Genomic DNA, 12,287 nt, shown 5'->3' on the forward strand with positions numbered 1-12,287 from the left:
CCGTGAGCGGCTCCTCGCGGTGCCGCCCGGGGGGCGTGGCCATGGCGGGGCGGGGCGGTCAGGGGGCGCGGGGCGGGGCGGTGCGCGCGAAGATGGCGGCGGCGGGCAGCGGGTGGCCCGCGGTGTGCGAGAAGTTCCGCGCCGCCCGCACGCTCTCGGCCGTGGAGTCCCTCAAGGACCCCGAGACGGAGCCGTACCGCTCCAAGTACAGCGCCCGGGCGTTGCTGCAGGAGGTGAAGCAGCTGCTGAGCGCCGCCGAGGAGGGCGGCGAGGCGGTGCTGGCCGTGCGGCGGGCCGTGCTGGAGTACGAGCTGGGCGTCAACCACACCGACACCGAGGAGCTGTCGGCCGGCGAGGAGCACCTGCAGCGCTGCACGCAGCTCTTGGAGCCGCACCGCCTCTCCCCGGACTGCGTGTCCCTCTACATCCAGGCGCAGGTGGGCTGGGGAGGCCGCAGCGGGTGTCCGGGGGCGGTGGGCGCAGGCGGAGCGGGGCCTTGTGTCTGCGGGCTCTCCGGGAGGGCTGCCATGGGCTGCCGAGAGATCCGGGGCGCTCCCGGGTCCTGACAGCTGCTGCTCCTTTAAACACAATAAACACAGCAGCCCTGGCGTTCAGTTTTCGCTGGAAGGAATCAATTACCGGTGGTGGCTGTTGGAGGGGCGCTTTTCTGTTTTAAGCCTTCTGGTGATGCCTCTGGGCGTGCAGAGCATCTAAAATATGTTTTCCTAAATGAAACTGGGTGTTGACAGAGCAGCGTGCTCTTCTGGACAGACTGAGACAGAACTTGTAAGAACTGGGCAAGAACAAATTAGTAATAGACCTCACTATGTCCAGAATTCATTTGTGATTGCTAACTCATTGGTTGTCAAAGTGAAGCTGGGAGATGCTTTTATTGATGCACTATCCTGAAATGATAAATCGTTTGCTTTTCAGCATTTCCTGTTATATTTGAAGCTATTATATTTTGTTCCAGATGGGTAAATACAGTTTTGTTGGTGCTCGAAGTAGTAATATTTAGCTCTTTATTCTGAGAGAGGTAATACTGTTATCAGAATTAGTTCTTGCCACATGAAGATTCACAGAAGGGCATTTGCTTGATCACTCTCATGGTAGCTGCTGTATAGTTAGGTATCTGTGATGCCTTGATGACCTTACCTAAAACAGAGGCTAGGCATAGTTAAGAGAATGAAAAGCAGTTATATTTATTGAAGGGGCTTCAGGTGTGTTTAGGGCAGGCACAGCCCACCCAGGGGCTACACCCAGAATGGATGACAGGTCACAGGTTTTTCATACTTTATAAGTTTTTCCATTTGCATATCAATGGTTAATCCTCCAATTACAGCTGTGGGTAATGAAGTCAGTTACTCCAAGTTTGCTCCCCACAATTCACTGTTGTTTACACATCTTGGGGCCTGAGATGGTAAGGTGTCCTTGAGTTTTGAGCTTAGGGAGGAACGGTTTTGTCTAAAAATGCTGAGAACAGTAGCTTAGCACCCTGTATGGAGTCTAGAGTTATACACAAACAGAATTACAGGATTACAGATACATGGAAAAATATAGAAGCTAAAATCCTAAGGCATCATCTGTCTCTAGACTGTAAATGAAATAGAGCAGTTATTTAGATGTCTCAGTCAAAAATAGTTGCTCTAATGAGAAAAAGCTCCATAGTGCTTCCTTGTCAAACTGTCAACGTGCTGTGGGCTGATGTGGAAAGGTGCAAGTGAAACGATGACTTGTCTTACACTGGTTAAATTAGCTGAGTTGTCTGGAACAGTGAGGTTACATCTGCTCCTTGTCCTTCAGTGTGAGGGTTTGGGTATGCTGCTACAAATCTGTTACTCTTTGTAAGGTAAGGAGATTGCTCCAGCTGAAATAAGATAACATCTTCCCACATGTTCTGGGAAGATGTGGCTCTTGTGGCTCAGGGCTGGAGATTCCACTGCACTTCCGAATCAGTGTGTTGGACAGCAGCTCTTCTCTCTGTTAGTGCAATGTTTGCATGGACTTCACTGTTTCGGGGCCTTCAGGAGACAGCAGGATAAAGTTTGTTATGCCTTTTATGTGCTGTGGTCCAGCAGTGACAGACGGGTTTGCTCTTGCCTGGCACTGTCCTAAGGTGTGGAGCTGAGCACAGCGCTGGGAAATGAGCCCTCAGCTCTTTGTCCCAAGGGCTGTAACAGGCTTGAGTACTTAATTTAAACCATTTCTGATGTAAAAGCAGTGATTGCCATCAGTGGCCTTCCTTCTCGGCCTTCTGGGATGTCTGGAGTGTGTTGCCACGGCATGGACTGCTATTTTGAAGGAAGGAACATTCCCTTTTCCTTCTGGGCCTCTTTCTGTAGCCCCACTTTTGATTTCTGAGCTTTTGCATAAGATTGTGTATCCCAGTCTCTGTCTAATGGAATCTGGTCTGTTCCACTGCTTGGCCTTCGGCAAAGTGTTTCAGCTCATAAACAACATGTGATGTGCTCTCTTATAAAAATAGTAGAATAAATTGCATTGAAAGGGACACAGGGCTGGCATACAGCTACACTTCCTAACTATTTTGAAGGTTTTTTGTGGTTTTTTTTCCTAGCATTCTTGGATTTTGTAACAGCACCGCCTAGCATTTAAATTAGCGCATCAGACAGATTATTATTAAAACCTTCATCTTAATAATAAAATTAGAGGCCCTTTCTGTAAAAGTTGGATTCACAGATGCAGTAAGTTGCTATGTGTATTGCTTTAACTTAAATTTGAAGGCAATGGTCTATAACTTTTGCATCTCAAAGGTGCTTTTCATGTCTTTCTGTTGTTGAAAATATACAAGCATTCATTCCTAGCATATCTTTTTCCTGTTAACATGACTCCACAGAAAAAATTAACAGATTTCTGATTTCTTGTCTCTTTTTGTGATATTTGTATGTGATGTAGAAGCTGCACGAATTGGATGCAGAACATATGTGTGGAAAAAGCTCGTTATTTGAACACACCAGTCCTTATCTAGCAGAGTAGAGAGAAAGTTAGACCGTGAGGTGAATTTTTTCTGTGATATTTGCTGTGTGAGAACCCCATCCCTTTTGAGCAACTCGCAGTGAAATTGGTGGGCACAATTTTTGCTTTTTGAAATCCATTGTATTAGAACACACGTGTATATAAGGATGAAGACTGATTAATTGTTCGGACAAAAATGTGCAATGTAAATGGAACATGACTGTTTTTTTTTCCTTTTACCTTTAGAACAATCTGGGTATTCTGTGGTCTCAAAGGGATGAAATTGAAACTGCACAAACCTACTTGGAATCTGCAGAAGCATTGTATAACCAATACATGAAAGAGGTACTGTGTTGATATAGTGGCAGGTCTTACTTGCATGAGCCACTTGCAGGTTAAGTAATCTTTGAAATAAACATGCAATGGAACTTGAGTTTCTGTGCTTTATACTGGCAGCTGTGATACTTCTGGCAAGGGATACAAGTTGTACTGCAGTACAGGACAAGACACATTAGAGCATTACTTGCTAATTTCAAAATGGAAAATAATTTTGCTCCAAAATAATTGTCCCTTTTGAAAGCCCTTTAATAATCCAAAGTTTAAGCCAGGTAGAATTTGGATTTTGAGGACTGTTATTAAGTCTTACCTTGGAAGTGCAGTAAAAATGTCAATCCATTGCTTTCAGTGGGAAAAGGAAGCTAATATTTGCGTGGTTTGCTGTGGCTGTGCAGTGTTTTGCAGGGGCAAGTCGTTTAGTTCCACATCCAAGAGGACAATCTTACAAACAGCTAACCCTCTCATGCATATTAAACAACCTTTTGAGCTGTGGATTCTGCTGTGTATCCTACAAAGACTCCCTTGTGCTATTTTTAAGCTCTTTGCAAAGCTGTTTCTACACTGACTTGCCTCAGGGACGGTTCTGGAGTCAGCTAAAAACATTTGTGGTGCTCAAGAACCAGTAGCTGTGTCTCAGGACAGCTGAATAGGTTGGACAGACCTTAGTTCCAAAAAATTACAGGTTCACGTAGGCCATGCTGGCCTACAGTGATAGGAGAAGTAATGGATACAGAAGATAGTCCCACTTGTGCTGAAAAGCTTGTCAGTCTATTTTTTGCCCTCTGAATTGGCTGAACTAAGTAAAGATACTACATCTCTCTACAGACCCTCCCTGTAATTAATTTCTGGTGTTCAACTTTGATATTTATACCTAGCCCCAGGTATCACATGACCTCCAAAAGCTTCTGGCACTTGCTGCAGTGATTATGAAATTGAACTGGTACTATAGTATAGAGGATTAAACAGTGCTGCTTAGTACTTCACATTTTCTCTGTAGACTTTTCTGAAACTGGTAATTTTTGTTAGTTGCAGTTACTGAATATTTGTTCTGGGGCTTTGCTGCCTGATTGGGCTGTACATACGTGTCTGTCAATGAGTCCACATCAGATCACTTTTCACACTTTTCCCCCCAACCTTATTGTCACAGTTCAAGGCATTAGGTAATCAAACATAGCTATGCTTTAAGTTTTTCTTTTAGAAGAAACTACAGATTTATACAATGATGCCAACATTTTGTCTTTCACAAATTATAAATATGTGAATATACTTTTCTTAAAATTCCCCATTTTTAGGCTATCAGGATGACTTTGGTAAACTGTTAACGATGGAGACGTTTTCCTGAGCTTAGCTTTTTGGTAACTGGGTCTAATTAACTTAAAAATTGAATAGGGTGATTTCCCCCACCTGAAGCAAAACCAAGGCAAGGAGCTTGGGCTAATGAAGGCCACCTAGAAAGGAGAGTTGCAGAGCTCTTTCTACGGATAAGTAAAGGCATAATGCTTGACATCAGAGAAAGATCTGTACATACAGGAAGGAGATGAGAGTTTTGCTTACTGTGTCATTTCAGCTGCTTCCTTTGCAGGAATAGGTCTGATCTTGCGAGAACATACTTCAAATCTGTTTAGAAGGTTTGTATCTAAAGAAAACAAGAGGAAGGGTTATAAATTCACATCTTAAACTAATGAGGTATAAACAAAAAACTAAAGATTAAAAGATCGTATGCAAAAATCTACACAGCTCTGGTAGGTTAAGCGCACTTTATTTGTCACTATCTGTTTCAGGTACATTTGTTCATTTTTAAGATGAATAAAACACTTCTATTAAAAGCAAATAAACAAGTCCATTCAGGGATTTTTAATGAGAAGCAGTACAAATGGAGTATATTTTCTTCCCTGTAAAGTGAGTGTATTCGCTGCCCTTGTTCCTGTTCCTGCCTAAGTTTGTATTAACTTACGGAAAGTATTTATCTAAACTGATTTTTATTTGTTGTCTTACTTTCTCTTTGGCTAAGAAACAAATGGGGTTAGGAAAGGGCCTGAAAAGCTGCATACTAACCTGGACTTTGTTGCTGGCAGACACATTGGACATCCTCCAGGATGCACTGCGTAATGGGAGAAAACCCCCTTTAAAAGACAGCTTCATTTGAAATTGGCATCTGAAGGTGTTCACAATTGCAAAGGAAATGAGATAAATACGGACTAATGAAGCTCTGCCATAAGCAGTGTTAATCTGTTGGGGTTGCTTGTGAGCTGTCTGGTAACATTGTTGACAGTTGTCTTAAGGCAAAGTTGAATACAGCAATGCCAAAAGGTGTATAGTTGTCCCTGTAAGGATTCTGACAGAATTCATGGTTTGAAAAACAAAAAGGTGCTTCCAGTGATGTGAACTACCATGTTTAATAACTTGCCTGATAGGAAGGTTTAGCAGCTTCATCCTCCAAAGACATTGCCTGTTGTCTCATTTGTATGTCTGAGTAAATGGTCTTGCCAGCTCATGGATAGCGGGAGTCGCTTCACAGTGGTTAATCTTCACAGCAGGTCTGCTGAGCACTCTGCACTTCATGTTCTCTGCAGTACTTCCTGCAGGATGTTTTCTTGCTACTGATCAGTGCAGCTGGGCAAACAAATATTTCACACTTGCAGGCATGCTTGGTATTATATTGATGCCTCAAAACCCAGTATGTTATTGTACAAAATACAGATGCCCACTAGAGTCCTGTAGAATCCAGGCTGAATATCTCTGGTGCAAGCAGCACACGTTGCTTTAAAGTACATAAGCAGAAGTCTTTTACAAGCTGTGAACCTTGTCATTCCATGTGGAATTGTGACTTTCACCCTTTAAAGTTCCTGAGTGTTGTGGAATTGCCTGGAGATGAGGCATTGAGATGCGTTAGGTGAAGCTTTGTTGAATTTGGGATAGGCAAATGGTAAATGATGTGCAGCCAGGAGAGGGAGCACTGTGCCACAGAGTAAGAAATGTAGTTTGCTGAATGGATCATGTAACCTTGCAGGATGGAAATCCTCCCCTGGATCCCAGTGAACATTTCATGGCAGAAGAAGAAAAACTCACAGACCAAGAAAGATCCAAAAGGTGGGTGTGGAGCAGCATACCTACGTTTTGGTTTGGTTTTTTTTTTTCAAGTTATGAGGTGGTATTTAGGGAGAGGGGGACAAAAACCAAAACCTAAAGAGACTGTTGGTTTTTTTTCCAGATTTGAAAAAGCCTACACACATACTCTGTATTACCTGGCACAAGTCTACCAGCACCTGGACATGATTGAGAAGGCTGCTCAGTACTGCCATACTACTCTGAAACGACAGCTTGAGTACTGTGGCTACTACCCAGTAGAGTGGGCACGCAATGCTGCCACTTTGTCACAGTACTATCTCTCCAAGGTAATATATCTAATGTTTTTTCTGCTGTAATTATTAATGTAACTGTTGACTAAATCAGTTGTTTAAACAGCTCTTTGAGATAGGGCTTCATTCTGAATTGAAAATGTGCACCTATAAAACCACAAGTTCTCTTCTGACACAAAGCATCTGTCAGTTTTTTCTGAAGAGGACATGGTGGCTTTCCTGTGGTGTTGCGATGGCAACAAGCAAGGTGAACAGGGGTGTAGACATGAGAAAAGCTCTGAAGCTAATGAAATATTAGCAATGATGTGATGTTCGTAAGTAAACCTTTAAGGTTATAATAATTTAATTTAAAATTCTATCTGATATTGTTTTCTTACTATAAAGTGTGAAAACAAACATCTGAGGGCCAACATACAGCTCATTGTTTACTATAAATTACTGTCCTTTGTACCTTAGCACATGCTCAAGACTTGTTTGAGCATATGTGGACATTAAAGTGAATATATAAGTTGGTAGCTATTTGCCACGTGTTGATTCTAAGCAATCTATTGTTAGGAAGTGCTTCAGATTTATTTAGGAATTTCTGTATAGGCTGTTTAGATGCTCTATTCTGATGCTTAAAAATATTCCTGCCATACCTAAGCCAGTTAATGCTAATTTCAATAGTAACTAGTAATTTCCATATGTTTTTGCTGCATTGATAGCAAAAACATTGATAGCTGCATTGATTATTTAACAGTGCACTGCCAAATATGGGTAAAGGAATCTAGATCTGATTCATGATGTTGACTTGTATGTCCGGCTTGTTCCCACTAACACCCTGTGACAGTGTTTGCCACAAGGCATCACTTCCTTCCTCTCAAGGCAGCGAGAGTAGCAGAGAGCAGAGCAGTCAGAATGTTCAGTGTGCATAGCTAATATTAAAATAAGGCTTGCTGTTATGGCTGTGGTACAGGAAAAAACAGTTAGTTAGAAAATACTGTATTCAGTACCAGGTATGGAAAAATAGTGTGTTTTGTTCCAGTGACTGGATGCTTCAGAGTCTCTGTCATTTCTCTTGTGATCATGTGTGTTCACTCTCTGAGGTGAGGGACTTGGGCCAAGTGAGAGCAGTGCTTGGGCTGCTCACATCACTGCTGAATGCTGCTGTTTCTGTTTCAGGAATGCTTTATGGAGGCTCGACACTGTCTAGCAGCAGCCAGTGTCATCTTTAGCCAAGCTGGACAAGTACCATCTGCTGAAGATGGTAAGTTTATAAAAAAGTTTTCAATAAAATTACAGTGAATTAAACATCAGTTTTAAACATAAACACATAATGATGTTTAACAACATGTACAAAACTTATCCCAGTGTTGATTTTCTAAAATCTTTTTAAATAAAGTCAAATATTTCTGAAAAGCTGCTGCTCCTACGGCTTAGGATTGGCTACGAGCAGATCCTGTGAGAAAAACTCAAGTGCTTGTTGCTGATGTTTCAGAAAGCATATCAGCATAGTGAAATTTAAAACAATATCCACTTCAACAGTGGAGCAGTCTCTGTTCATTCATTTGGCCTGTACATGTACTAAAAATGCAGTTTACCTCAGAAATCAGAGGGCAGTGATTCATAGAACCGAACCAGATGATTCCTGGGAATAGCTTTAAAAGAGGAAAACTGCAGCTCTTAAAACCACAAAATCCAGAAGGTACTTGTATTGTCTTCTATTGCTGGATGCTGCAGCCTCATCAACGGCTACTTTTGGAGTTGCAGCTGCCCTCCTTGTTTTTTGGGCATTGATGCAAAGGAACAACTTGTCAGTTCAGTGTGAGTATCAGTAAAAGAAACTTTTAGAGAACTGACCCTAGTTTTAAGGACCTGTGGTTACATGATAGTGTCAGTGCTCTGTTTTAGGCTTAGTCTTTGCTTATCTACAGCACAGTCTTCTGTGCCTGTCTTGGGCAAGTGGAAGCTTCCTGTCAATAAAGCTTTAATTCGTGTAGAGGGAGCAAGTACAAGTCAACTAAGTTCTATCTTGACTTCTTCCTACACCAAATAGGAGTAGTGATATTCCTGTTTGTCTTGGTGAATAATTGCCTATTACACCTTCAATTTCTGTTCATGGTACAGAGAGCTGGGCTGTGGACTTGCAGAAGGTTCTAACTTACAGAAAGACCAATATACAGTCAGCATCGGCCGCTCTCAAGCACATTCATTTTAGCCTGTTAATTGGAATATAAACTAACACAGAGAGATTTCATAAATGTGCCTTTTCTTAGATTAGCAACACTTCTTAATTCCTTAGTAAGAAATTGGTTGTCTCTAATGAAAGATAATGAATGCAGTGGGTCTGGGTCTGAAGTTGGCTTTTTATTTGGTGAACAGAAGTGCTGCTGTCCTGTAGGAATGTCCTCTCTTTGTTCAGCTAACTCACTGCCTTCTGCATGGGGACTAGGAAATGAGTTTTCATTGAAATCCATTTGGTTTATGAAAATGTTGTCTTGAGACATCAGCAGTACTGCTATTTATGATAGTGGGGAGACTGTGGGGAGAAAAATACAGAAGTTGTAGAGCTAATAAATCTTGTGTTTGTACCAGGTAGCGTAACCAAAAGCAGTTTCCCCTACTTTGTTCCCTTTTTTGGTAGCAATTCTGGGGCTTATTGCAATACGAATGCCCTTATCATCCTCAGAAACAATTACTGGGCAGGCAGCTGAATCTCAGAAAATAAATTATCCTGATTTCTTTCTCTTACTACAAAGAGACCTGCAAACCTTTTCCAGTAAAACACCTCGAAGATGAAAGGTCTTTTTAAAGATACATTATGATCTATTTATTTTAAGAATTCATGTATGACGAGTCCGTGTTAATCTATGTGGGTTTCTACTAGAAATGACAGTTTGCAGAACTATTACATAAACTAACATGGAGAACATATTTCTGTCTAACTACAAGGAAATATTAAATGCAAGTATCATATTCTTTGCATGTAACATTTGAGGGTCTTGCTGGAGTGCTGGAGTTCTCTTAAAGTTGTATGTTTATGTCCATTCAGGAGATGAAACAGAACCAGACCAACAGGATCTTCCAGAGAGGAAAGCTGAAATTGCAAGGTGTTGGATTAAATATTGCCTGAATCTTCTGCAAAGTGCTCGAAAATTGCTTGAGGTAACAGAAGATCTGTTCTGTAGCTGTCATTGTCTATCAGCAAACAAAGTCTGCTTTGATGTTTGCAACAGGAATCAATTTGCAGTTGGTAACAAGGAATAAGCAATTGCCCAGTGAATAATACAACAGATGCTTGCAGTGTAGCAAGTGTTTCATGGTATGCTTTGACTTAAAAGCAGCACTTAAGAGTAAGCACAGATAGAAGATCAGCTCTGTCGAGTGATCAGTGCACTGCTTTTATAGCAACTTCACAAGTTTTCCTCCTCTCTGCTGCATTTTCTTGCAGCTAGGTTTGATAGATTCCTTCTTATTTAACTGCTAGTAAGAACATCGTCTTAATATGCAATAGTTTTGTGTGCTCATTCATTTAAGCATTTGATTAATTCAGATTGATTCAGTTAATTCATTTAAGTGTTCCTTCAAATGTTTAAAACAGCATTTGCTGAAGAGCTTTGTAGAAGCAGAGCCCTTGGGCTTAACATTTATTGCTTTGGCTATTTTGTCACACAGGGTAGGGAGACTGAAATATGTTAGTTTTATGTTTTTACAGAATTGACACTGTAATTTACATGATTCTTTTGTGAATATAAGGCCTAATATATCAATAATTTCTCTTTTGTCTTGTTGCTCGCTAGTTTATATTTCAAAGGTGATTCATAAATAAACTTAATTCAGTGTAAATCTTGCTTTAAAAGCCAGATGCATTTTTAATTAGCATGCTTTCTCATTTCAGGATAACATAGGAGAGCTCGATCCAGACAGGCAATTGGAACTTAAAGCCCAAAGGAAAAAAGAAGAGGATGAAAAAGAGAAGGGCAGGAAAAAAGCTGTCCTTTTTGGGACAAGTGATATATGTGACTCTGTCTTAGCCATGGAGGAGAAAGTGAGCAGTGTATATCCTTTAGATTTTCAAGAAGCCAGAGAAATCTTCCTGGTTGGTCAGAACTATGTTCAGGAGGCAAAAGAGTTCTTTCAGGTAGATGGTTATGTTACTGACCATATTGAAATTGTTCAGGATCACAGTGCTTTGTTTAAGGTACTTGCTTTCTTTGAAGAAGACTATGAGAGGCGCTGCAAAATGCACAAGCGTAGAATAGACATGCTGGAGCCAATCTATGCAGACCTGAACCCCCAGTACTACCTGTTGATTTGTAGGCAGCTTCAGTGTGAACTAGCTGACACCTATTATGAGATGATGGATTTAAAGGTAGCTATTGGTAACAGGTTAGAGAAACTAGACTCCCACACAGTTAAAAAAATTAATTCTTTGGCTCAGTTCGCAATCAAATATTACGAACTCTTCTTGGATTCTTTGAGGAACCCTGATAAGGTGTTTCCTGAAAAGCTTGAGGAAGATGTTCTTCGCCCTGCAATGGTGGCTAAATTTCATATTGCACGACTATATGGTAAGCTTATTACTTCAGATAGCGAAAAGCAACTGGAAAATATGCAGACATCATTGGAATATTACACATTTCTGGTAGACTACTGTGAGAAGTATCCAGATGCTGTCCCTGCCGTTGAAACTGAACTAGAGCTCAGTAAGGAGATGGTGAATCTTCTTCCAGCAAGCATGGAGAGGCTAAGAGCAAAGGTGTCTTCATTTGTATAAATACTTGCCTTGGAGGCAATGGGCACTATAAAACAGTTACCTGTCCGAGCCAGAGCTGTGGGACAGCTTCTGTACTGGTTGATAGAACTAAGGTGTCTGCAGGGACATCCACCTAGAGCCTGCACTAGTGTAACCTTGTGAAAACCTCAGATCTCTCCTGGCCTGTAGCTCACCCACACTAATGGTGTAAACTCTAAATGTAAAGTGTAAGTCCAGCTAATGCTTTGTACTGTGTCCTATATGTAAATATAAACCTCTTCTCCCTCACGGCTTTTTCTTTGGTGTATGATTCAGTTTTTAAGTGTAGTGCTGTATAAAAATAGTTTCTTTGAAGAGAATCTTCTTCTCCAAGAAATTTTTTTCTAATAAACCTGAGGCACGTTCTTCCAACTATAATGCATTTTATCTCTTCTAATCTTTGTCCCCAGAAAACTTTATCAATGTGAAGGGAACTTGTTTTCAGTATTTATTTTGTATGTTGCTTGTTGTTCTTTTCCCTTGTTCATCAAAACCTAGTTGATATAGAGGCTCAATAAATGGTCTAGCTTGGCTAAATATTTCTTCAGAGTCTTTGGAATTCTGTTTCCTGTGTCTTACTAAGATACAATATGCATTTCAACTTTGGCCAAAATAAATAGTGGTGAAAGTGTTTCCATATGAGTGTCTTCAGTAAAAACACATGAGCAATTGAAGTGCCAGAAGCCAGAGCAAGAAAGCAGCAAACATTCATAGTGGTGGGAGGAGATACCCTGCTCTTAATATACTGCAGAGAATTCACAGGTTACAGGTCTTGTGCTCTAGTGTTCCAGACATTTGCCTAATACAGCTTAAAGCCCTGGGATGCCATGGATGGCTTTCTGCTT

General features: G+C 41.1%; 1 protein-coding gene across 2 annotated transcripts; it reads left to right on the forward strand.

The window, feature by feature from the left end:
- Positions 1-55: 55 nt before the first annotated feature.
- On the forward strand, positions 56-11,981 carry KIFBP (kinesin family binding protein). Of its 2 annotated transcripts, none has more exons than XM_085064324.1 (7): positions 56-437; positions 3,220-3,318; positions 6,320-6,399; positions 6,521-6,704; positions 7,830-7,914; positions 9,703-9,812; positions 10,546-11,981. In XM_085064324.1, the coding sequence occupies exons 1-7, from the start codon at positions 93-95 to the stop codon at positions 11,422-11,424; spliced, it is 1,782 nt and encodes a 593-aa protein (XP_084920450.1). In that variant the 5' UTR covers positions 56-92; the 3' UTR covers positions 11,425-11,981. The 2 variants fall into 2 exon arrangements, with proteins under 2 accessions (XP_084920450.1, XP_084920449.1); XM_085064323.1 differs by having other exon boundaries at positions 57-437; positions 9,700-9,812.
- Positions 11,982-12,287: the final 306 nt, after the last annotated feature.

The sequence above is a fragment of the Lichenostomus cassidix genome, chromosome 6 (genome assembly GCF_008360975.1).
Source record: "Lichenostomus cassidix isolate B80296 chromosome 6, HeHo_3.0, whole genome shotgun sequence".
Classification (NCBI taxonomy): domain Eukaryota; kingdom Metazoa; phylum Chordata; class Aves; order Passeriformes; family Meliphagidae; genus Lichenostomus; species Lichenostomus cassidix.